Below are 23,588 nucleotides of genomic sequence, written 5' to 3'. Positions count from 1 at the left end.
ACAAGAGTTGCTTGTTGCGTGCAACTGGATATAGACCAAGCTAGACTCATAGAGTCGTTAGAAACCTAAGTGAATTATACAATGAGCCGTCCGCAGATGAGTCCTCGACTCTCTTCTCACATGTTCTCTTAAGCGGTAGTAGTCTTCTCTGTTGCAGTGTTCTTGGGAGCTGAGCTTGCGTGGCTCTCAGCATCATCAACAGCACTGGCAGGAGCCTTTGCTTTTCCGAAAGGCAGTCTGCCATGTGTCTCCTTGAAACGCATGATGATGAAACCAACCATGACGCAAACCCAGTATAGGTTATAGGAGATGACAGAGCCATAAGTAGCGGAGTTTGTCCAGCCAAGAATGGCATTGAAGATACCCCAGCCGTTCTGAATAGCTTCGGTGGAGGCACAGCACTAAAGGCTTGTTAGGATATTGAGATGAGCTTGTTAGATGAAGACATACGTTGACGTGCCAGACACTCTGGTCAATATCATAGGAACCAGGTCCGTTTCCAAACTCATCAGCTTCACCACCAATGTACTCGTTCCACTTGGCCATCTCGAAACTCCAGACAGAGCGAGAAAAGAGACCAGCACCGACGAGGTACAAGAGGCAGGTCGAGAGAACGAGGAAGAGTTGAAGTTTGGTGCTCGCACCACCCCTGGGTCCAGTTAGTCGCTGAAGGTCATCACAATTGTATATATAGCACTTACTTGTAAAGAAGATAGCCAACACAGCAACCGGCAAAGAGGCCGACAACAGTTGGGAGAGGAATAGACTTGGCCGAAGCAGAAAAGGAAACACCAGCGACGAAGACGACAGCCTCAATACCCTCTCGAAGGACGGTGACAAAAGGCAAGACGAACATAGCGTACTTCTCGATAAACTGCTTGAACCATCCCTTGGAACCAGCTTTGATTGGCGATTCGAGTGCCTTTGCCAGCTTGACTCGCCACTTTGCTTGCATCTTTCCGATACGGAGCAGAGCTGCGCCCATGACGGAGATGATTAGGGACGCAAAGAGACAGAATGCACCTTCGTAGTAGTACTCGTTCTTCTCCCATGAGTTCCTGCCAACGGTGTAGAAGACACCAATGACAGCAGCGGCGACAACCAAGCAGATGAAGAAACCGATACCCGTTCCAAGCCAGACCTGTCACTCTAGTCAGTATCCATGGCAGGTGTGGGGGATTATCTCTATTGATTTACCTGACGTCTCAGCTGTTTGTACACTTTGATGTCACCATTGGGACCGTCAAGGGTTTGCTTGAGGAAAGCAAGCAAGACAGAAACGATGATGACTGTCTCAAGAGTCTCTCGAAAGACAACAAGGAAGACGGGAACCGCAAAGACGTCTACGGCCATGTTGACAGTTGATAGCGTTAGTGTTGTGCAGTTGAGTCACTTGGGAGAGAGCTGTCTTAAGCTCAAGTATAAGGTGATACAGTCAAGTGAGAAGTATGAGATTGTCAAGGAGAGGGTGTGGTAACGGAGATATTGGATTTGATGTTACACTTGATTCGTTTTAGGATTGGAGCAGCTTGTGAGTGATCCAGTCATCACAGGCTGCCGATCTGATAACTTTTTCTACTCTTACGAGAAGAAAAGCTCGAGCAGGGGATCAAAGACACACGATCTGATTTAGTATCCGCATAACAACCTTGTAAGCTAAGCTTGTTGGCTAAGCGTATACTTAGACGAGTTGCACTTTTGAGAAGCCGCAAGGATCAGCAGGGTAAAGCGCGGAATGTAAAAAAAAATATCGGGCATGAGAACCTGGTCGAGAACGAAACTCGAGCTACCGAGTACCGGAGCAATGGTCAGAAAACAGCCCATGATCGGGCTTGTTTGGGTTGTTGGATGGTTGGTGGCTTGCTGCTGCTAAGTTAGCTCGTCGACGCTCGGCAAGGAATTGCCGTAACGTGGGATGTTTCCTCATGGGGCGACCTTAATCAATCAATCAGATAATTCTGTGACTGCAGATTCAGGGTGTGAATGTCCTAGATTTCCCGCAATTGGGCTGTTTCTTATTTTGATGCTTAACGTTTAAGTTGAAGTGACTTTGGGGCCCTCATTTTGCACACACTTCTTCGAGCTGAACTGGCCGGACAGCTCGAAATTCAGGTCCAAAGCAAGAATGGAAGAAGACTCATTGATGAAGTTACATTGGTGGAAGCTTAGGATAGCTCGGTGTCTCATAGCACCCCACAATGTGACCTCGGATCCCAGTCAAGAGTCAAATGCCGATATGCTCGTGCTTGTATCGACTTGACATGGATCGTTGTAGTAGTATTCGGAAAAGCTGCGGTCACTGTATTCTGGAAAGTATGATATCCAAGCCCTGACTTTCAGATGAGGCAAATTTGGAATCTTATCAACTGCATTCCCTCCGAAGCGGCGATGTTCCGTCGAGATGGATGGTCGTGACAGTTCAGCCGCACCCACGCAGCTGCATCTAGGCAAGCGGCTGAGGGTCGAGGGTGTTATGACCTTCTGATTCAAGATCAAAGTTATCATATCAAAAAGATCAGGAGATAATCATTATCTGATCCGAAGCAACCACGGGCGACAAAGGCAAGCTAAACGAAATAGCATCAAGGATTAGACTTAGAGAACGCCGCGGCTGAAAATTCTGAGTTGCATGGCTCGTCAAGATCTCGGGTTCGCTTGTGATGCTGAGGCTTGTCCGTTGTCAGACCACTCTTTGGTTGCTGGTACCATGGAATGGCTTCTCGACCGTTGAAGGGCCCACTCATGATCGTCCAAGTCAAATCGAGACCATGTGGCTGCTGTTTTCGGCTTTGGTATGTCGCTGGATCCTCTTTTTCGCAAGGGCTTGCTATTCCTTGAAACCAAAATAAGTCGTTAGAAGCGTTCACTCTAAAAATGCATTTTGCTTCTGATCGAAAACTGGATGGACAGAGCCAAGAGTCCTCGGTATTTGGAGGGCAGAAGCGATCGCCAAGAGGCTGCAGCGCCTGTGATAGCTGTGGGTGACCCGGCTTGGCATAAGATAGGCAGGCTAAGGCAGGCTGGGCAGGGTCTATGCACACTAGACACTCTGCAGGGAGAGAAAAGAAGATCGTGGACCCTTGGATGAGCTTCCAGGGATCGGGAGTGTCTGTGCCGAAAAATGTGGTACCACTTGGGAAGAACTCAATTCTTTGGCCTCTTTCGAAGCGAATCATATGTCAAGAAGCTTTAGCGGCATTGAAGGAGAGAGAGGAACACGAGGAAGAGGTCGCGATTGATAAGATGAAGCTCAGAGTGGAGTCATCACTCAGCATTCCACTAGCCGAAAGGAGAAAGGTGTGGAATCGAGTAGGTCTCCACTAGCCTTCTACCGTTAATGACTCCTCCACCTGAACCCTTCAACCTCACACTTGGACGGTATTTCTCGATGGTTTCAAGCCTTGTCAAGCCACGATGGATCAACAGCTGCTCATCTTATCCATCTGTACAGACAGAGTAGGCCGATCCCTGCTCGTCTAGAACGATCACATTCACGCTCCTGCTCTACACGCGCGCCGATTCCGCAGTTGTGGTTCAGCCCAAAGCCTTGACCCTCCTCATCAGCTCATTTCAGCATTTTTATCAATCATCATGCGCCAGCTTCATTTCTGTGTGTCAACCACGTTTGGCGCCGCAGAATTGACTCGCTAGTCGGACGTTCTTCCCGAATTATGTCCATAGCATGCATGGATGGAACAGCAAGGGTCATTACCTAGGTACTAAGGTAGACTAGACATTTCAGTAGCTGGATCATCTTTAGGCGATTTCTTGACTTTGCTTCGGCTCTCGGTATCACCTTTTACTTACGGAGTACTACTACCTACTTTTCTGGTGTTGGTGCTACCCAAACTCTGACCGAGAAACTGTGCATGCATCTTCTTTTCCCCATATCCATACCGTAAATTGATCATCCCACCAACCCCCATCTTATACTCAATCTACTTCCGGTTTTATCCATCTAATCTATTCAATCTGCTCTATCCCAGTTCTTCTTTTTGACTCTTGACATCTGCTTCCCACCAGTGTCTTACAAGCTCCCAAGCTCTTATACCCCCCTCCTTGGGCCTGTCCCTCCCCTCCTTCATCTTGTCTCTCATCCTCACCATCGTATCTTGTATAGTTCAAGCTGCTGAGGCTGGGACGACTTGGGCCCTCACATCTTCAGAATGCTTCTCAACTCTTTATCAGTTGAGGCAGCATTGCTTCTCACCCTTCCCCATCTCGCTTCTGCAGCTACCAGAAAGTTTGATTTTGATATTGGCTGGGTCAGAGCTAATCCTGACAATGCTTTCGAGCGCCCAGTCATTGGCATCAATGGCAAGTGGCCAATCCCTACAATCGAGGTTGACATTGGTGATCGGGTCATCATCAATGCTCACAATAACCTGGGCAATCAATCGACTTCTCTGCATTTCCATGGTCTCTACATGAACGGCACTACCCATATGGATGGCCCTGCCGGTGTTAGTCAATGTCCAATCGTTCCTGGAACCAGCTTTACATATAACTTCACTGTAAGAATGCTCAAGATCCCCTCTGTCTCTCTATATTTGATTAACACACCCACACAGGTCGAGCAGCCAGGTACCTATTGGTATCACAGTCACACTGCTGCTCAATACCCTGACGGTCTACGTGCTCCCTTCATCGTTCACGATAAAGATTTCCCCTACAAGGATAAGTACGATGAAGAGGTTATCTTTTCTCTTTCTGATTGGTATCATGACGAGATGCGGTCCATGATTCCCAAGTTCATGAGCAAGGCCAACCCCTCAGGTGCAGAGCCCGTGCCCAATAATGCTTTGATGAACGAAACCACCAACTTCACAATGTCTGTCAAGCCCGAAACGACCTATCTGTTCCGTACGATCAACATAGGTGCCTTTGCCGGCCAGTATCTCTGGTTTGAGGGCCACAAGATGCGCATTGTCGAGGTCGATGGTATTTATACCGAGGAGGCTGAGGCAGAGATGATCTACATCTCGGCTGCTCAGCGTGTCAGCTTTTTGCTCACCACTAAAAAGGACACTTCCAAGAACTTCCCAATTGTTGCCAGCATGGATACTGTGAGTTCCGCTAGTCTAACAATGATACTGAAGCACTAGCTGACAATCTCATATAGACTCTTTTTGATGTCCTGCCTCCGGATCTGAACTACAATGCCACCGGCTGGCTCGTCTATGATGAAAAGGCTGACAAGCCAGACGCCGCTACTGTTGACGCTTTGGACCCTCACGATGACATGAAGCTTGTTCCATACGACAAGATGGGCATTCTTGGAAAGCCTGACCAGGAGTTCACTCTTGATGTCAAAATGGAAAATCTCAAGGATGGGGCCAACTACGCCTGGTTCAACAACATTACCTACGTCGAAGCCAAGGTTCCCACTCTGTATACCGCCCTCAGTGCAGGCAAGGACGCCGAGGATCCAAGTGTTTATGGCACTTACACACACTCAATGGTCCTTAAGAAGAACGAGATTGTACAAATTGTCGTGAACAATCTCGATTCGGGTCGTCACCCTTTCCATCTTCACGGACACGCTTTCCAATCCATCTACCGTTCCGAAGAGGAGGCTGGTATCTGGGCCGATGCCAATGTTACTGAAGCTGATTTGCCCAAAACTCCTATGCGACGTGATACTCTTGTCATCTATCCCAACGGTAACATTGTTATGCGTTTCAAGGCCGACAACCCAGGTATGTGGCAAAACTCAATTTAAGAAGGGATTCGCAGGATTAACTCTCTCCAGGTGTCTGGCTGTTCCATTGCCACATTGAATGGCATGTGGTGTCGGGTCTCATCGCCACCTTCGTCGAAGATCCTCTTACTCTTCAAGAGACCATCCAGATCCCTAAGAACCACCTGGATGCCTGCGCCGCTGCTGATATGCCTACCAAGGGAAATGCGGCTGCTAATACTGAGAATTTCCTTGATCTTACTGGCGAGAATAAACCTGCCAAGGCTCTGCCTGCTGGGTAAGTCTCTCTACTCCCATTGCTTTTCGAGGCTTATGCACTGACGCTCTTTGAAGATTCACTCCTCGTGGTATCGTCGCTCTTGTCTTCAGCTGTATCTGTGGTATCCTGGGTGTCGCCGTCGTGGCATGGTATGGATTTTCTGCACCTATCGACCCAACCAGTGCCGGCGCTCTCAGCGCTGGTATCGTTGATGGCAGTGACTCAGGTGACGGCAACCCTGCTCATAAGGGACCTCAGGAGACAGTTGTTTCCCCTTCTGGTGATGCGAGAAGTCACTGATTGGTAGGCCGGACGCCCATGTCTTCCTGCAGCTCAGCGGCCTTGCTTCCAAGGCTCTTTAAATTTGATAATCTGTACTAGTGTTTGAATATACCATTTTTTTACTTGTTACTGCGTAGTTTCATCTTCAGCAATGATATTTCGGTGTCCTTCTCTTCTGTGCAGAACTGCGGTCCAGTCTTCCGTCATCTACTTAGCTCCCGTTAGAAGATCCATTGTCCACAGTATATTATATTTTTAAGAAGCTCGCATAATTCAGGGATCGTTGACGAAAGTTGAGTTGTCAGGAGATAAAGAAATATAATCGAGCCGCATAGTCAATCGCTTCGGTCTGTCCAGATTTGTCTGGGTACTAAGGAATTGTATAAGTCAGTCTGCTCAAGGAATTATCCGAAGAGCTGATCTCTGAGTGGGAAGTGATAATGCTTCGTCAAAGGGGACCAAAGGAGTCTAAGTTCAACCAAACATCCTGAGCTTGGTTGGGGTCTTGCTATAAGTCTTAGTATCTGACCCGATGAGCTCGATGCCGAAACCATCGTCACTAGTAGAATGAGATATATTACATAACAGGCTCCCGGTACCTACAATGAAGTCACAACAAACTACTTTACTCCTAGTATCCTGAGACTTGACTCAGTTATTTCTCCTCGTCTCAGTTAGTTGCTCTCCTTCTGTCCAAGATGCCTTTGAGTCTTGCGGATATCTGGCTCTGGCAATAGTAGAGCTGTGCATGGTAAATCAAGTACCGGCCACTCTCATTTCAGTTATAGTAACTAGTTTCTTTGTTCTTGTGTGAGGCTCCTCGGTGAAACATCATTGATATTCATGGCTGCGTTTATTATATAGAGCTGCTGTTGATATGAACGCAGGGAAATTTACTCCCGTTGGATGATAGTGCAAGAACAGCCAGCTTAACTGCAGTACTAATCTAATCCGGTTATATTGTTCCTTCAGCCTACTTGGCGAGATTCTCAAATTAATTAATGTTTATTTGATGATCCTACCGTGGCTATCTGCTTCCTCAGACAGTCTGACACAAGTCGATAGACTTTCCTGGACATCACCAGATTGTGTACTACCTAAATCTTCAGGTAATCATGAGCTTAGGCGCTATCACGTACCATTGTGATGTTAAACGGAATTAAGAACAACCACTGCATCACGGTCATGGTACTATAAGCTGACATGTTCTTTTGTTTCACTCCTCCCAGTTTGTGTCTCCTATTGCATACAAATTTGGTTATCACTCACCCGTTCAGGAAAGACAGGGTCCAGTATCACACTCAATTTCCACTTTAGAATACAAAAAAAAAATCTATTAAGTCGTTTTCAAGTCTTTCGAAGTCTACATCATTTTGACGATTTGAACCCCCTCGCCGCGGGCTATCCCTCACGTACACATCTCGAGGATACACAATCGTCTGATCACCATGTCTCATCAGCACCTTTCGCTAGCCACCCAATCATCCGCTAAAAGTCCTGAAGCGGGAAGAGAGAAACAAGAGAAACGGTAGGCAGACAACCCGCATTGCGCCGATGAGACATGACAGAAAGAGATGCACATCGAACTCAACAACTTTATTTCTCGGGGCTGAAACAACCATTGAAATCATGTTTTCAGCGCGACCAAAGAGGCGCATCAGACAATTTCGAGAGTCATAAGCTGATTTGCAACGGTGTATGCCCCCGTATCATTCAAAACTCCAAGGATCAGTAAAGAAAAAGAAGTACAGCGGGAAATGCCATGGCTTCAAGAAATAATTCCGAGTAAAAAGGAAAACAGGGAGGGGTATAGGTATGATCCAGCTGAGGACGGTCATCACATCAGGCTCGCGGTCCCATGGTCATTGAGTGAGAGTGAGACGTTTACTGGTTGATCTTCTCGTTGACGGCAGTGGTGGTCTCGGCCTTCTTCTGGTGCAGGAAAGAGCTCAACCAAGAGAGCGTCTCGTTGCTAACGACGAGGACGGTGGTAACGGCAGCTTTTCCGTGCGCGACGAGGCCTCCTTGCTCGACCTTCTTGATCTCAGAGTTGTAGACCTGGAAGACGTGGTCCTTACCCTCAAGACCCTTCTGAATTGGGAAGAGGATGAGAGCGCGGGTATCTTGGTAGAGTTCATCGGTGGGCTTCTTGACGACGGGGAACTTCTCGTCGATACGGTCGAGGGTCTTGTCGCCTAGGGAATCGACCTTCTGGACATAGGGAGAGACATATTGGTAAGGCTTGGCGAAGTAGGGGACGACGGGAGCGGCGAAGGTCTGGTAAGCGGCGTCGGTGAGCTTGATGGAGCGCTGGCCGAATTCGTTGGACTTGAAGGTGTGGACGCCGTCGCTAATGACAGGGTAGTTGAGGAGATGCTGCAAACAGGTTAGGTTGGGTCGCGAAGCGATGAGCTATTCAACAATTACCTGGACGAAAGCAGAATATTGAGCAGCGCTCACATCGCCGTTAACTTGGTGAGACATGGTAGCTTTTGTTTTTAGGATTGCTCGCAAAGAATCGGTGCAAGCGATGAATTCGCAAGGTTCGAGATAAAGTCAATTGCTTGTCGAAATCGTGATGACGTTCGATGACGAGTGGTAGATGAGCTTGATTTCGAGTCAGGAACGGCTATTTTCTTTCCAAGAGGAGCTTCAGGTGGGATGCGATGGTGTAGGATAGATGAATAGAAGAGAAGAAGGTGGGAAAGCGGGATGGTCGCAATTGAAGGGGACCTGCAGAGGCTAATAAAAGGGAACAGGATGGACGAGGAAGATGGGGAGAGTGTATCTGTGTGTGGGTTACGTCTGAGGTGAGAGGAGGGAGAGGAGGGAGATGATGTTGGTGGGACGCCACAGTATGGAAGCTCAGTACCTACAGTTTTTGGTGTAAAAGAAGTCGGAGGAAGAAGGGAAAATGAAGAGGAAAGGGCCTATCTAGGTTAATAAATGCGCTTTGGGTGTGCTGTAAGTGCTGTCCAGTAGGTAGTACTTAGGTAGGGGGCTAGAAAATTCCGGAAAGTAACCCACCTTTACGATACAGCAAATATCAAGGTGCAGCTGTTTTTTGCCATCGCGAGGATTTTGGAGGAGTGAGTGTTAGGGACGGGAGCAATCAATTTGCATGTGCAAATGCGCAAACATGTGCTTGTACTAGACAAGGTATCTTTAGAGCTATTTTGGGCTGAGTGGATACTTTGACGTACTGACCTTGGCTTGGACACTCACTACTATCTTGTGGCTGATTCAAGTTTGTTTCTTGTGAGCCTCCCTTTTTGATATTGGATGAGGAAGATATTGAGGATTGATGCCATTACATCTCCTCTGAGTCTTTGACTGAGGCTATTCGAATGCCATTTCAGCCACATACATGCTTTTCAATTCTTTTAGCCCCCATCAAAGACCCCAGCGGTAGGTATCAGTCAGTATCAGTTAGTACAGGCATTGGTGGGGTGCTGTTGGGCCTTTGTGACACCATCACAGCCAAAAGATAGGCAATCGTTCGACTCAGCCGCATGCCCTGTCTCTGGGTGTTCATTCCTCGTTTCATCTCTTTCCTCAACAGCCATTCGATCAAATGGCTCGCCCCGGGAAGACGGGAGCTCATTAATTAGGTACGTACCCCTGCTCCTCGCGTAATGTCATTAATGTCCCTGCAGGCAGGGCAGGAATGATCTCCATGACATGTGAAAGTGGCCCCTCCCCCCACTCTCCAAGCAATAACGTTTCCCTTTCTCCAAACATAGGTAACCAACACCAAGATTCAGTTCGACTCAAAGCTCCCCAACAAAAGAGCCTGAGCTATGGAATCCCCCTCTGGTCAGATCAAGGAGTGCAGCTGTTGCAATTCTACATCGACGCCACGCATCCTTGGCGCCAATCACACAAGAATGAGCTCTTGATGCAAACAATATGTCTTCCTTTTGGGTGTTCCGAACGAAATGACATTCAAGTGAACGAGACTTACCCAGTATTACTTCGGAGACTTTTATATCTCCACTGTCTACAGCCAGCTTATCAACTTAGTCCGCGGGCTCGGACAGTTGGCACATGAACTGTGTGGAAGCGTTGCCTCTCCTCGGAGATAATGGCCAATGGCCAATTCCGTGGAGTGCAATACCACGCAATGCAATGCAATAGAGGACCAGATACAACTCAATCTTCGTCATGATGCGTTTCAACACTACGCTTTTCCAAGTCTGTGTTCCCTCGCATTGCGTCTGCAAGCGCTCGGTCCACGGCCAATCCTCATCTGTACAGTCCGTACTCCGTATGTCTTATCTCGGGCATTATCAAGCCTTAGCTATCCGTTCAACCTAGCAACAACGATCAGGTCGGATCAGCAACTCCTCCTCTCCCCTTCGCTAGGAACCAATCGTCGCCTCGTCCAGTCTCAGCCATGTGGTAGACACTTAGCTTGTCAGCTATTCACCCCTAAACCTACTTGGAAACAGGGTAGCAGTCCGCGTATATGTAGGAAGGGCATTTTTCATCACTCTTGATGTAGCCGCCACGTGAAGCATTCGCATTGATAAGAGACCTCTCATTCTGCTGCCGACTTGGCGAAAGGCAGTACAGCTGCTGCCGCGGTTAAACCTCATATCAGACACGAGCTCGACTGCCGGCCTCGGATCCCAAGAGAAGAAAGAATAAATGTCGCTTCCAGAAAAGCGGCTCCGTCTCGTGGTTACGAACTCGATTCCTTTTTCGACATTTGCTCCATAGCCTCATCACGTTAACGGAATCGCTCTATTACCTTATCGACCGATCACCCAAAAACCTCAAGGGTCCCCTGCTACGTGGCATGCACCCTGTCACTGAAGTCGTCTACGACCCACTTACAGCCACTTTCACATGTCAGGAATTACATGTTGAGTGATGACTGAGTGATGGGCGATGAATTCATCAATGATTAGACGTGGGTGCCCCCTTGAAAGTCTCAAATCAAGCAGACGGATGCGCTTGTGTAACCCTGATCGACAGTATATTCAACGGCTCATTGCGCAAGCTCGGCAACGCATGCCAGCAATACAAAATCTCACGATCTTCAAGTGATCACCAGTGAACAACGCCAGCATTCCTCTCTCTAGCACACACGTCCCTCTGCGCAACTAACTGTTGGTCGGCGCAAAGGGTGACCAGCCAAGCATTCACACTTTACATGATTGCCATATTCTTTCTTCACGACCCTTCTTCGTCTTCTGCGATGGGAATCTTCCTCTCAGGTTTCACCAAATTTGTGCCGCGTCATTTCAGCGTATCGTGGTCACGACAGGATGCATATTTTCTTGAAACGCCGTTTCTCTGCGTCTTTGGTGAGCGACTCACGGAGCCCCACGGCTAGGGCCACTCGTCCCCTCAATATCACATGTCGAAAACAAATCTTTTTGTTATTTCGTTATCGCTATACCTATCGTGATCGTGGTAGCTCAACCCCAGCACGATAGCTTCCGTCGGTCAATGTGGGCCTCTACACCTAGCATCTGATTTCGGGCTAGTCAACAGCCCTACATAACTTGCATGTTCCCTTCCTCTTCATGCTTGTGCTCATGCGTCGGAGATCCGCTTGTTTTGATTGATCTGACTTACAAGGGCTCTTCGGATTATCTTGGACCACATGCAAGACCCTCAAATTCGGCTTGTTTCCGATAACCATAGTTCATGGCCTTTCTTCTGGGCTTGTTTCCCTGCATCATCGTGGCGCAAGCCATATCCCAGTCTCGAAATATTCAACTCCAATTCCCAATGCCTGAAGATTCTCGAATCTTGAGATTTGCAAGTTTAACTGGCCTAATTTCGAAACCCACTTAGCGCATTACGGGGGATACTGTCAAAAGTCCATATAACGATAGCCTTCACATTTCACAAAGCAACACTGCTTTCACCATCATGGTCACCTGTTGTCTTACAACAGCTTGTCAACCCACATTCAGGACTCGCTTTGCGAATCACATCGCTGGACGCCGTGAATTCAAGCGGCGGTAGTTGCGCCAGCTCTCTTGGGGATCTTCCAATGTTTCACTTTAGTTCTGACATGAAGGAACATCTCCGCCTGCTAAGGGACGGCTCGATGCGGATCGAAATGTCAGCTGCTCAACTACTTCAGCTCAATTGGTTGTGAAGACCTGTCAATCGGCGATCAACGTCAGGCCTCAACACGGTCAGATGCGAAAATTATGGATTGATTGCACGATGCGCGGTAATTGATACTGTCGCGAAAGCAAAATGGTGTGCACAGACAGAAAGATGTTTGTCACACATTCAGTGACTCAGATGGTTATACCAAGTGGTACAACTGCTACTGCGGCTGCTTTTCCTCTTTATATTCCCGTCCGTCAGTCCCAATCTCTCTCTACCTGTCTTTCTTCGGTAGGTGTCGTATGGTTACTTTTGGGTGCTGTACTATAATCGATTTCCATCAATATGATTTTTTACAACCTTGTTGCTTTTGCGCTGTTTGTGACTTCGTCTCTGAGTCGAGCCACCGATGAAGAAATACATCTTCAGTGGTCACTATGTGATCGTGATGGAGAAGCCGTCCTCGAGAAACTAGGGGAAACAGTTCGCCCACCCTACAAACGCCATCCGATCACCTATTTCGACACCATGCCCCCGACTCATGCGCAACAAGGTGTCATGTTCCGCACAAAGACGAACAAAGGAAACCCATTTTCTGTCATCAAGGTCCGCTTCGATGAGAAACCAGAGCGCATTCCTCCTGGCGCCCATTGCGTCTATGATCGATACGGCGACAACGTCCCATTCACTTGTGCCCAGCGGTACCTCCTTAGTGACAAGACAACCCAAGAGATCTGGAGCGATGACCAAGTTCGCTTTGCAGAAAAGTACGACGACATTGACTGGGATGGCCTTATATCCTACGGGCCGTTCCCAGATGGCAAGTGGAAGTTGAGAATACTGGGGCACAAAGCAAAGCTGGATGATGTAGTAGCTGGGGAGCTTCACCTTATGGAGATTGAACTGTCTACCCCGAAAGCCGGATCTGAGAAAGTGTATGAGGAGGTCACTGAGTATCTGAAACAACACGACGTATTGCTCTGCGACCCTCAGGCGTCGAAGACACTGCGCCTGTTTCGCGGTATGGGATATATTGATGATGAAGACGCTAGGGGCGAAGAGCTTTAGATACTCGTCATATGTTAATTCTCTTTCGGTCTATCAAGTTACACTGTTGACAATGTACCCATCCTCCAGCTTTTATGTTGGACTGGGGACGCGGTGTTGTTGGAAACGCTTTAGTTCTTAGACATGGACCCGTGTCGTTAAAAGCTGATATAATGAGGTTCAGTAGTTATGCCTCTGAATACTAGGCCTCTTGCCATCCTTACCCCGAACTTAAACTTAACGTAATTGTGCTCATACACGATTTCTCCTTACCGCTGCCTGCATCAGCATGTCCCTTATCATTCTCTCGGCATTCACTTCCTTTGCCATCAATAACCTTCTCAAGAGTGAACTGCGTTTGTTGCTTGATATTGACTTCAGCGCCATATGTAATCCTTGGGTGCTTCTTGATCCTATGCACCAGCCATATAACCAAGACTGCCTTGCAAAAGTTACTCCAAGGACGGGCTCCCTCATGGTGCGGAAACCTGAACGGCGACTTCACTGTTTCTTTTTAGCGTCGTCTTCCTCGTTCCCACTATAACCATATATATCCTCATCGTCGTCCATTGGCCTCGATGGAAGAGTAGGACGTGGGTATATAGGTGGAACAGCAGTATTGACTGGCTTTTCAGGAGCCTGCGGCTCTGTTCGTTGACGATGAGGCGCCGTTGCAGTGAAATCCCGGAGGCTGTTCTGGGTTCCTTGTTGACCATTCTTCTTGGCGGTATTTTGAGTGGCATCTCGAACGGTCTCCTGTACGGTCCGATGAGCGGGACGTTGAGTGAGCTGATATTGAGTATTGTCTCGTGCCATGCCTTGGACAAGCTCTTGATAGGCGCCTTTCATGAAAGCTTGAACGCTATCTTCAGTGTTTCCCGGTGGCAGATTCTGAATGGTATTTTGGAGGGTGTCCCGATCGAAATATTGAACGATACGTTGAGCGTTATTTTGAGCAATATCTTGATCCTCGTTTTGAGGGCTTAGAATGCCATCCCGAGTGCGACCCTGCGCCTGACGTTGGGCTCGGATTTGATCGCAAATTAGAGCCTGACGTCGATTACGTTGCTTAAATCTTTCTTGAACAATATCTCGAGCTTCCCTTGCGTTGTTATCCTGAATACGGCGTTGAGCGATGCGTTGAGCACGTAGCTGAGCGAAATCCTGAGCGTCCTCTAAGTCATATTTGAGAATTTGAGCCATACTTTGAACGAGACTATCACTGGGACCTTGGGCGTAGCATTGGGCATCCCATTGAAGGAGATCCCTTTCCTGCCTTTGATACTTTTTCTCCAATTCTTGGGCAAAAGTTTGATCGTCCCATTTGTGTGCAAGGGCCCTCGAGACAATATTGTCCCATATATCGACGTACTGAACGGCGCCTAGATCGATACCTAGATCGATGCCTAGATCTATGATGTCTTGATCGTTGTCTTGAGCGTTGTCTTGAGCGTTGTCTTGAGCATTATTATTATTATTATCATTATCCTCGTCCTCGTCCTCTTCCATAGGCTCTGGTGACTCATCGATAAAAATCTCCATTTCTTCGAGTGTCTTTGTTTGTCTGTGCTCCCACTCTTCATCCATCTCCTTCTTCTCCTTCATGTGCGCTTCGAGGAGCGTGTCTTTGAGCCATTCGCACTCAATGAACAGGATGTCGAGCATTTTGTCCCTGTTCCATATCGTCATATTGACATCGCACATGTTGTATGTATCGATGAGTTTCTGCTGCCCCTTCAAGAGGAACTCAAGCTCCCAGTCATTGGTATAGAGTCCGTGGAGGACAAACAGCAAAGCAGATGCAAGTTCCATTGCATTATGGAATTGCTTCTTCGCCCAGCGCCTGAGCACGTCACGGTGCTTGTACAAGGGGTGGTTCCTGTAATCTTTCCACTCATCGTTGTTCCTGATGACGAACATTTCACGCCAGATAAAGTACTTGATGGCGCGCCTGCGCCAGTAGGGAAATAGTTCCCTGTGGTATCTGACGGCGTCTAGGAAATTTTCGATCAGGGCGCAAGCATTTCGTCTGTTGGTGAGAGGAAAGGGGCACTCGAGGGGCAAGTCGAATATGGTTATCTTGTTGCAGAGATTCGCCTCCTCCCATTTTGTGACTTCGTCCCACTCCAAACGAGGTCTCGGGTCCTTGAGTTGCCTGTCGTTATCGTACCAGGGCGACTGAATAGTGGCCGGTCCTGGCATTTGTCAATAGAGACGATCGTCACAGAACTGTCGCGATGTTTTAAGAAATTCGTCAATATTTGGAGTGTGTTGTTCTATGTTGAGGAGAAATTCCAAAGCGAGAAGTGCGGCGTGTTCTGTTCAAGTAAACAGCCAAATACAAATGGAAAGAGTGCATCGCTTCCATGTTCCAATGAACTTCCTTCAATGAAGTGAACAAGGTCGTAGATGAAAGCTCAAGATAGGTAGGTACCAAGACGGAGGTTTAGGGTAGGCAATAGTCGGAAATACGGATATTAGATCTTCCATTAGTCATTATCTCCACTTATTAGACATTCATCGCCTTGGTCAGCCTTAGCAATTGGGGACCATTCCATTCTAGGTCCATGGGTTCCATGCAAAGCAAACCACCACAATTTAGCTGCTGATGTAAAATTGACTAAACATCTCTAACCTCCACCACGGATCAATTCGATCCAATGCGATCCGCGGCTTATTCTATCTATTTCTACTCGTAGGACCCTGCATTTGTCGTGCTTGTAAATTCATCTTCTCATCCGACCTTGTCTCCCGTAGTATATAAATCCCCATTCTCAACCGCCCTCCCTGGTCATGACCCTTTTTCGTTCCATCTTCATACCAGTATTCATTGCTCTAGCAGCTATTGCATTGTTCCAACATCGTATCAAGGACACAGTAGCTTCAACCTTTGAATTCCTAGGGACTCTCACCTCTCTGACTGCTATCGACAAGGCCAACACTCAGCACAAACAACAACACCTTTACGCCACAGAAATGTCTGTCACCCGAGCTGTTCGCAAGGTCTTCCTGGCCGTTGAGCAGTCCGAAGGAGCTGGTGCCCGTGTTCGTCGCTCAATTGGCACTCCTCAGCTCCGCAACTTTTCTCCTTTTCTCATGCTCGATCACTTCTCCGTGAAGCCTGGTGCTGGTTTCCCTGACCATCCTCATCGTGGCCAGGAGACTATCACATATCTCCTTGAGGGTGGCATGGATCATGAGGATTTTGCTGGCAACAGAGGTACTCTATCCGCCGGTGACCTCCAATTCATGACTGCTGGAAAAGGTATGAACCACTTACTAGTCCTAAATAGCAGGATCGTACTAACATCGCCTAGGCATTGTGCACGCTGAGATGCCCCGACAAAACGAGGATGGCAGCGCAAACGTCGGCCTTCAACTATGGGTCGACCTTCCCAAGGACCTAAAGGCTTGCGAACCTCGGTATCGCGACCTCCGTGGCTCCGAGATCCCCATCGCCAAGGTTGACGATGACAAGGTCACCGTAAAGGTCATTTCTGGCCAGAGCCACGGCATTGACTCTGTCAAGGATCTCGCCTACACACCCGTCTGGTTCCTCGACATTGAGATCCGCCCTGGTGGCAAGATTACCCAACCTCTCCCCGCAAACTGGAACGCTTTTGCCTACACTCTTGAGGGAGATGTTATCGTTGGCAAGGATGACCAGCGACGTGTTGTCGAGCAGTACCATAACATTGTCTTTGAGCCGCAGGGAGATGTTGTTCACTTTGAGGTTGACGCCGGTGCTTCGAAACCCGCTCGGCTAGGTATGTAAAACATTCAACCCCAGGAAATTATACACACTAACATCTTGATAAGCCCTCATCGCTGGTATCCCCCTTGATCAGCCTGTTATCCAATATGGTCCTTTTGTCCTCACTTCCAAGGAGGACGTCGCCAAAGCTCTTTTCGATTACCAAACCCACTCTAATGGTTTCGAGCGAGCAGAGAACTGGCAGAGTGAGATTGGCAAGTCCATGATGGACTAGACAGTTCATATATGTTGCTTGATGACTTGACTGGCGTTACAATGGGATATGTATTTAGTTATAACTGCCTACGCTTATGAGCTGGCAGCGCTGTTTGAAAAAATTGGTTGTGTTGAATAAATTATACGAAGCATGAATATCTAATATCGGTCCTCTATGGAATCTCTACGGCCTGTTCCCCTATCGAAAACCAGTGCAAACTAGGTTCCAAGCTCCTCTGTTATATGAAATGAGCAGCTTGACATGTGATTCTGTCTTGTTTTAACACCTTCATATCATGGTAATACATCAAGTGACACTGAATACGAATTGCACACATTCTTTGAAGAAGATTATCTATTATTTCCCAATGAATGTGAGAAGCAAAGTCCACCTCCGAAGTCAGGCCGTAGGCCGGGTATCACCACCATCCCAGAACCCATGTAACCATGAGAGGTGACATGTACAGGCTGCGCTTGTGTCACGGCAGCACAAGTCTGCCGCTTCCCGTCGTCATCTCCCACGCCACCGCCCCCTTCTTCATCTGTCACAAACAGTATCAAGATCCCGTCCATTCTAACATTTCGCGTCATTTCCATTAAAGGAGAGATAAGCCGTATGCATCATTAAACCCTCGAAAAACCTGACCCGAATGTCCATTCATACCATTCACCATTATGTGAAGATTTTCCCCTGCAGACCGACTCCTTGCATCGAGGAAATATGCTAAGGGTGCCAAAAGATCGAGGTACAGGCGTAAATTATGTATCAAACATGTGCAACGTAAAAGCATCAAACATCAGATTTTCATCCATCCTGATTTAAAGGAGGAGCATGGCAATACCAGCGGCGGCAATGACACCAACAGGGGCACCAGTCATCTGAGCAGCGGCCTGAATGAAAGTTAGAGATTTCCAACAGAACATGGGAGTGTATGAACTTACAGCATTGTCAGTGCTGGTGGCGGTGGCCGAAGCATCAGTACCAGTAGCATCAGTAGCACCCTCGGTGGCGGTGGAGGCGTCAGTAACAGTCTCCGAAACCGACTCGGACTCAGAACCACTGGTAACGGTGGTAAGGGTTCGGACAACCTCAGTGCCATCAGTGGTGAATGTGGTGACCTCGGCGGATGCGGCAGAGTCGGTGGAGGCAGTCTCGGTGACGAGAGTTCGGACGATCTCAGTGCCATCGGAGGTGAAGGTGGTAACCTTAGCGGACTCGGCACCAGAGGTTTCGGACTCAGCACCCGAGGCAATGGTAGAAACGATAGTAGAGCCGCCAGAGGTAAAAGTGGTGACAACTGCACCGCCGAGGATAGCCTTGCCGGTGGTGGTGAACTCATCTCCCTCGGAGTTGGTGAGGACGCTGGTGTAGGTGCTCACGGAAACATCGTCGGAAGCGCCAGTAGCAGTACCGCTGATGGTGGAGAGAGCAGAGGTGATGGTAGAGTCGCCAGAGGTAAGGGTGCTAAGGACGGTTCGAACGGCGCCAGAGCCAGTAGCCGTGGCCGAAACTTCACCAGAAGCACCAGTAGTGATCTGAACACCAGCTCCTGTGGAAGGTTAGATATCTTGATTCGTTTTGGCACCGGGGAAGCTTACGGCGGCAAATCTCAAGACCATAGTTCAGGACCTGGGCGGCCTGCTCACTGTTGCAGATAGCAGCAGAGCAGTCACGGAGACCGTAGATGAAGTTCTGGTTGGTGCATAGGCAGCCAATATCGCCGGAGTCACATCCAAGCTCCTGTGACTTCTCGGCACTGACCATGTTGCCGGCGCAAGTACGCTGTTCTTGGTCAGAGATGCTCTAGCTGTGCACTGCTTGGATTTAGACTTACACCACACTGGGGGAGATCATCAGAGCTCTGGGCAACGGCGGCAGCAGCCAGGCCGAAGATGGTGAGGAAAGAAGACTTCATCTTGATGATTTTGATTGATCGAGGATCTGTTATCAAATTGGTGGATTAGTTGAGGTTTCTTACGAAGTTTGTAGCGACAGTAAGAAGGCGATGGTGAACGAAGGTAGGTTTCGCGAGCGTGTTAGGCGAGCGATGTAAACGAGGGGAAGTTAGGTAGTGAATCACCGCCAGCAGGAGAAGAGGCGACCCGTGAATAAATGAAGTGCGAGTACCGGCGGCCTGCTCCTGAGGTACGCGAGTGATGTTTGTGTGAGACAAAGCAAGGGAACGTGTATGTATCACAGAGGTATGGAAGAGTCGAGAACAAGAAGTGTGTAGCCCTCAACCCCTCGCAATGCGATATTCAGTGCTCGCGTTCCGGTGTCGAATTGCACAATCACCAGGTCGAAATGAGGCAAACTTGATGGGCAAGCAAAAAGGGCACCGGCAAAGATGCATAGTGTAGCTGGAGTAATAACTAGGAGATAGTAACTTACCTTGATGGTAGTTGATATGTGACTAGGGCACAAACGAAGGTGATCGATCTCGTGTAAGAGTGAGACGAAGTGAGATTGGCCTGGGGGCTGGAGGTTGGGAGATAAACTCGATTGAGTTGTTGGAGAGAGGATGTTTGAGATGTTGGAATGAAAAATTCTCAAGGCTGATATTGATGTGGAACAAGAGGAAGGGCGAGGAAGCTGTAGCTTTAAAGGCAGGAGTAAGTGGTGAGTGGGCGGGAGCCAGAATCTTGATCTTGGCGTGACGGTTGCTTGCTTTGCAGGAGCGAGCAGTGCTTGCCGGCTGGTAAGGCAAGTGCAGGCAGGGTACCCTGCCTAAACGGTGTGTTTTCTAGCTTAGCATTGGCGGTCTAGCAGGGCAGGCACGGCACGGGCTTGATCTTGCCTTGTCACTACGTACGTCCTCTTAGAGTGGGAGGGAAACTGCCATCACAGATTGAAGCGTAAATCTGCACCTGGGTCAGTACCTTGCTGCTTGGCTTGGATACCGCCTGCAGGGAGACCACCGATGGCACGGGAGGGGCCAACGCTAATACGACCCAGTCCAGTCAAGGCTCAGTTGCTGGCGGGGAAGCTAGAAAGTCCACTCCACTGGGCCGGACCGTCAAGACACAGACCTCAGCACAGACGGACAGGGCCAGGCACTTGGAGGCCCCCATGTTGACTATGATGTTGTTTTACGGGGATGTTTTGTCAACGACAGAAGGATATTACGATGAGCCAAGCAATTTCTCATTCATGGCTTTGCTCCGCCATGATAATTGAGTCAATTCCATCCAAAATTGGGTATCCAAATCAGACGTCAATGCCGTAATTGGAGATACACAATGAGGTCAGAGCATGAGCTGTAGACGAGGTGGGTAGCCCCTGTCACAGCCGGGAGCGGCTTTTACAGCAACTTGTCCACGTCAGTGACGCTGGTGTAAGTGACTGCGAGACCCTCGCAGTTAAAGTTCTTAGACTCAAAATTCTTGTATTTTCGCCCCGGGGCACACATTGACTTTGGCGTTGTGGTATCTGCAGCGGGGTAAAGGAATCGACAAAACAAGCTACCTACCCAGTAAAAGTTTCTGTTTCATCAGCAACTACGGATATTATCAGGGAAGCTGCAGCATATCAGATGGAAAAAGAGGTCAAGGTGGGTGGTAGCTGGACGGGCTGCCACGCTAGATCGCCAACCACCCGCATCGGCACCCAGAACATGGCGCCTGGGGCTTTGAAACCGGACGGGAGCTGATGCGAGAACAAATTGATATTCAAAACTCGATGCCCTCGTTTGGTTTGCCAATAGCGCGTACGTGGTAGCTTCTGTGCTTCTTTGCTAGCCAAACTTTCGGATATCGGTCCTACCACCAATACAGTCTGTGGAGGCAAAAAAAAAAAAAGCAAACTTGACTTAATCACACCAGACTAGAAAACTGGATCAGCTCTCGTCTATGACGGAACTCTTTTTGGATCACAGTGAATGAATGAATCCGTTGAGGCAAGCAGGAAGGAACTCGTATGCCGAGCCGGATAACGGCCACAGGAGCATGAAGGAAGGGAAACGGGTATGACGATTGCCAACAATCAGTACCCTGCCTGGGCTATGGAAGGTACTTGCCCACCTCAGTTCAGTGCAATTGATGTTGTGTTATGCTCCTGCCACAGCAACCTTGATCTTTGCCAGGCAATCACAATCAAGTACCACGGTTTCATCTAAACACTGTCCCGGATTTCCATCTTCCAACGACCACCCATACCTTAGCAGTAGCTCATAGTACGTGTGATATCGCATCTCCAATTATCGAGGTGAAGTTCGTCGTCGTTGGCCAGTGGCGTTGATGCTCTCTCCGATTGGCCAATTACCCCTGTACTAATCCATCCTTGGCAACCACACAACACACAAAACAAGCTGAGATGTTAGCCAACTTTTGACTCCCTGGCAACCGGGAAGCGGAATCATGTTCTGTTTTTTTTTCTTGTCCTCTGGGAACTTTCTTCTCGATTCCTGAATCAGATGAGATGGTGTCAATGGCGATGGTAGTGGTGGTGCGAACATGTCTCAGGAACAGACCAGTGCAATTTATTAGGCCTCACACCTGACTTTCTATTTGTTGATTATCATTTGTCCGTGCCATCATGGCAATTTCGCATTATAGTTGTGTCTTGTCAGGTTTTCGCTTAATGTCATCTACAGCATCGTTCTCCTCAAGCCTGATCTTTCGATGATGCTTTCCCCACTTGAACCAACTTATACACTTCAACTCGTCCCACTCTGTACCCATCGAGAACTTTCACTACAAACCCTGTGCTGTCTGTGATTGTGATGCTCGATTCCCTGCTCAGCTGGCTTTGATGAGCTGTGCCCAGACTAGCCACTCAACGGGCCAAGCCACTCAAGCCACACGCCAAGCGGGCCAAGAGAACAGGGGGTTAGCTTTCAACTGGTGGGCTCTTGATGTCATCCATCGCATCATCGTCTGTTTTCTTTTGTTTCTCTGGTGGCCCAAGCTTCTACCCCAGCGAATGGCTCCAGGCCCTGTCGAGCTGGACAGACCAGCCTGGGCCTTGACTTTTGAGCCTTGCTCGATATTGGGTATTCACCAATATCCCTCCGCCTCTTGGTCCTCGGGACTTTCGTCTTCATCTCAATGCCACGTTTTCCGTCTCGTCATTGTGACGATTTTGGACGTCAGTCAGTTCATTGAATTCAATTCCTCTGTTTAATGTTTCATTCCTGATCAATTGTCGTCTGATCATCCTCATGGTTAAAACTGTCAATCTTAATGGAGATGCTTAAAAACTAAGTGCGACAAATATCGGAACATCGCTCCGATCGAAGCATCTCATGAACTTGAGACACCAGCCACCGTCTAACTTCACCGTCTAACTTGCAGTTCAGCTCGCATATTGTGGCTGGTCCTCCCTGCGACAATCGTAATGTCTCGCCATCTCCAATTTGGCAGAGTGTTGGAGGTCACCAGCCCTCTCCGAGTCCCTTTCATTCCCAGCAGCCCAATCGCAAACGACCTGGCTCTGAAACTAGATAATAATACCTCGTTGGGACTCGGGTCACTTTCGTAAACCGTCGCCACAGAACCAATTGGTGATTAAAGTGTAGCCTAGCACCTGGGAATGCAGTAAATTGCCCAATTGGGTATGCTCCAGGGTGGCTTCGTTGTTCAAACCCTCAGACCTCGCAGCATAATAGTCGACGGCTCGCGAGTCCCGAACTACTGTAGTCCAAAAGCTATATCCTGCGATAGACAAGGATATCCAGCTCCATTATCGAATTATTGATGCACCAACCCGTAGACCTTTAACTTGTCTGGCTAGACTGTCGCTGATCACCACATTCAGCTGAGCTTGCATAATCGGGTGTTGTGCCAACCGCAAAAGTGCTGTCTCAATACCGACAACGATCTTCGCTGAACTGCAGCTACCCTTGACTGTCTGCCATTAGATATTAAGAAGAACGGTAAAGACTTGGACTTCAATCGAGAAATGGTACCCACCAACCGCAGCTCCAGTAGACCGCCACTATTATTCTCAGCGCCCATCAGCTCAAGTCGTCTCATGTACATGCCAAAGTGTCCATAGATTACACAAAGTATCACAACATATCGAAATGTTTAACATGAAATATTATTCAAATGCGCAAGCATCAACATAAACTATCTAAGTCAATGGCAACTGCAGCTTCAAGAGCAGACTTTCATGGTCTCAATATCATTAACCTAACAATATACTCCGGTATAAGCATGCCAAAGGGAGATCATTGCCGCCCAAGATACCTATACATAACCAAACATCAAATTACCTTTCCCTCGCTGTATCGTAGCATGCCTCCCAAAACATG

The 23,588-nt window shown here is 48.3% G+C and overlaps 7 protein-coding genes across 7 annotated transcripts; 3 read left to right on the top strand and 4 right to left on the bottom strand.

Annotated features, from left to right (window-relative positions):
* Positions 1-128: 128 nt before the first annotated feature.
* On the bottom strand, positions 129-1,353 carry FPRO_06102 (uncharacterized protein; the record flags this gene model as incomplete). The annotated part of the gene is made up of 4 exons (XM_031229021.1): positions 129-401; positions 451-649; positions 702-1,141; positions 1,198-1,353. The coding sequence occupies 4 exons, from the start codon at positions 1,351-1,353 to the stop codon at positions 129-131; spliced, it is 1,068 nt and encodes a 355-aa protein (XP_031079300.1).
* Positions 1,354-4,166: 2,813 nt separating this feature from the next.
* Positions 4,167-6,260, top strand: FPRO_06103 (putative FET3-cell surface ferroxidase, high affinity; the record flags this gene model as incomplete). The annotated part of the gene is made up of 5 exons (XM_031229020.1): positions 4,167-4,514; positions 4,572-5,066; positions 5,123-5,699; positions 5,753-5,978; positions 6,035-6,260. The coding sequence occupies 5 exons, from the start codon at positions 4,167-4,169 to the stop codon at positions 6,258-6,260; spliced, it is 1,872 nt and encodes a 623-aa protein (XP_031079299.1).
* A 1,866-nt stretch (positions 6,261-8,126) lies between these two features.
* FPRO_06104 (putative CAP20-virulence factor) lies at positions 8,127-8,726 on the bottom strand (the record flags this gene model as incomplete). Its single annotated transcript, XM_031229019.1, has 2 exons — positions 8,127-8,618; positions 8,670-8,726. 2 exons carry the CDS (start codon positions 8,724-8,726, stop codon positions 8,127-8,129), a joined length of 549 nt encoding a protein of 182 aa, XP_031079298.1.
* Positions 8,727-12,662: 3,936 nt separating this feature from the next.
* Positions 12,663-13,385, top strand: FPRO_06105 (uncharacterized protein; the record flags this gene model as incomplete). The annotated part of the gene is made up of 1 exon (XM_031229018.1): positions 12,663-13,385. One exon carries the CDS (start codon positions 12,663-12,665, stop codon positions 13,383-13,385), a length of 723 nt encoding a protein of 240 aa, XP_031079297.1.
* Positions 13,386-13,865: 480 nt separating this feature from the next.
* On the bottom strand, positions 13,866-15,566 carry FPRO_06106 (uncharacterized protein; the record flags this gene model as incomplete). The annotated part of the gene is made up of 1 exon (XM_031229017.1): positions 13,866-15,566. The coding sequence occupies one exon, from the start codon at positions 15,564-15,566 to the stop codon at positions 13,866-13,868; it is 1,701 nt and encodes a 566-aa protein (XP_031079296.1).
* A 591-nt stretch (positions 15,567-16,157) lies between these two features.
* On the top strand, positions 16,158-17,353 carry FPRO_06107 (uncharacterized protein; the record flags this gene model as incomplete). The annotated part of the gene is made up of 3 exons (XM_031229015.1): positions 16,158-16,629; positions 16,682-17,131; positions 17,184-17,353. The coding sequence occupies 3 exons, from the start codon at positions 16,158-16,160 to the stop codon at positions 17,351-17,353; spliced, it is 1,092 nt and encodes a 363-aa protein (XP_031079295.1).
* Positions 17,354-18,153: 800 nt separating this feature from the next.
* FPRO_06108 (uncharacterized protein) lies at positions 18,154-19,250 on the bottom strand (the record flags this gene model as incomplete). Its single annotated transcript, XM_031229014.1, has 4 exons — positions 18,154-18,225; positions 18,277-18,884; positions 18,934-19,117; positions 19,170-19,250. 4 exons carry the CDS (start codon positions 19,248-19,250, stop codon positions 18,154-18,156), a joined length of 945 nt encoding a protein of 314 aa, XP_031079294.1.
* Positions 19,251-23,588: the final 4,338 nt, after the last annotated feature.

Source organism: Fusarium proliferatum (genome assembly GCF_900067095.1).
Source record: "Fusarium proliferatum ET1 genome assembly, contig: FPRO_scaffold003, whole genome shotgun sequence".
Lineage (NCBI taxonomy): Eukaryota > Fungi > Ascomycota > Sordariomycetes > Hypocreales > Nectriaceae > Fusarium > Fusarium proliferatum.
The sequence above is the reverse complement of the archived record's forward strand: the minus strand, read 5'-3'. Positions and strand labels throughout refer to the sequence as shown.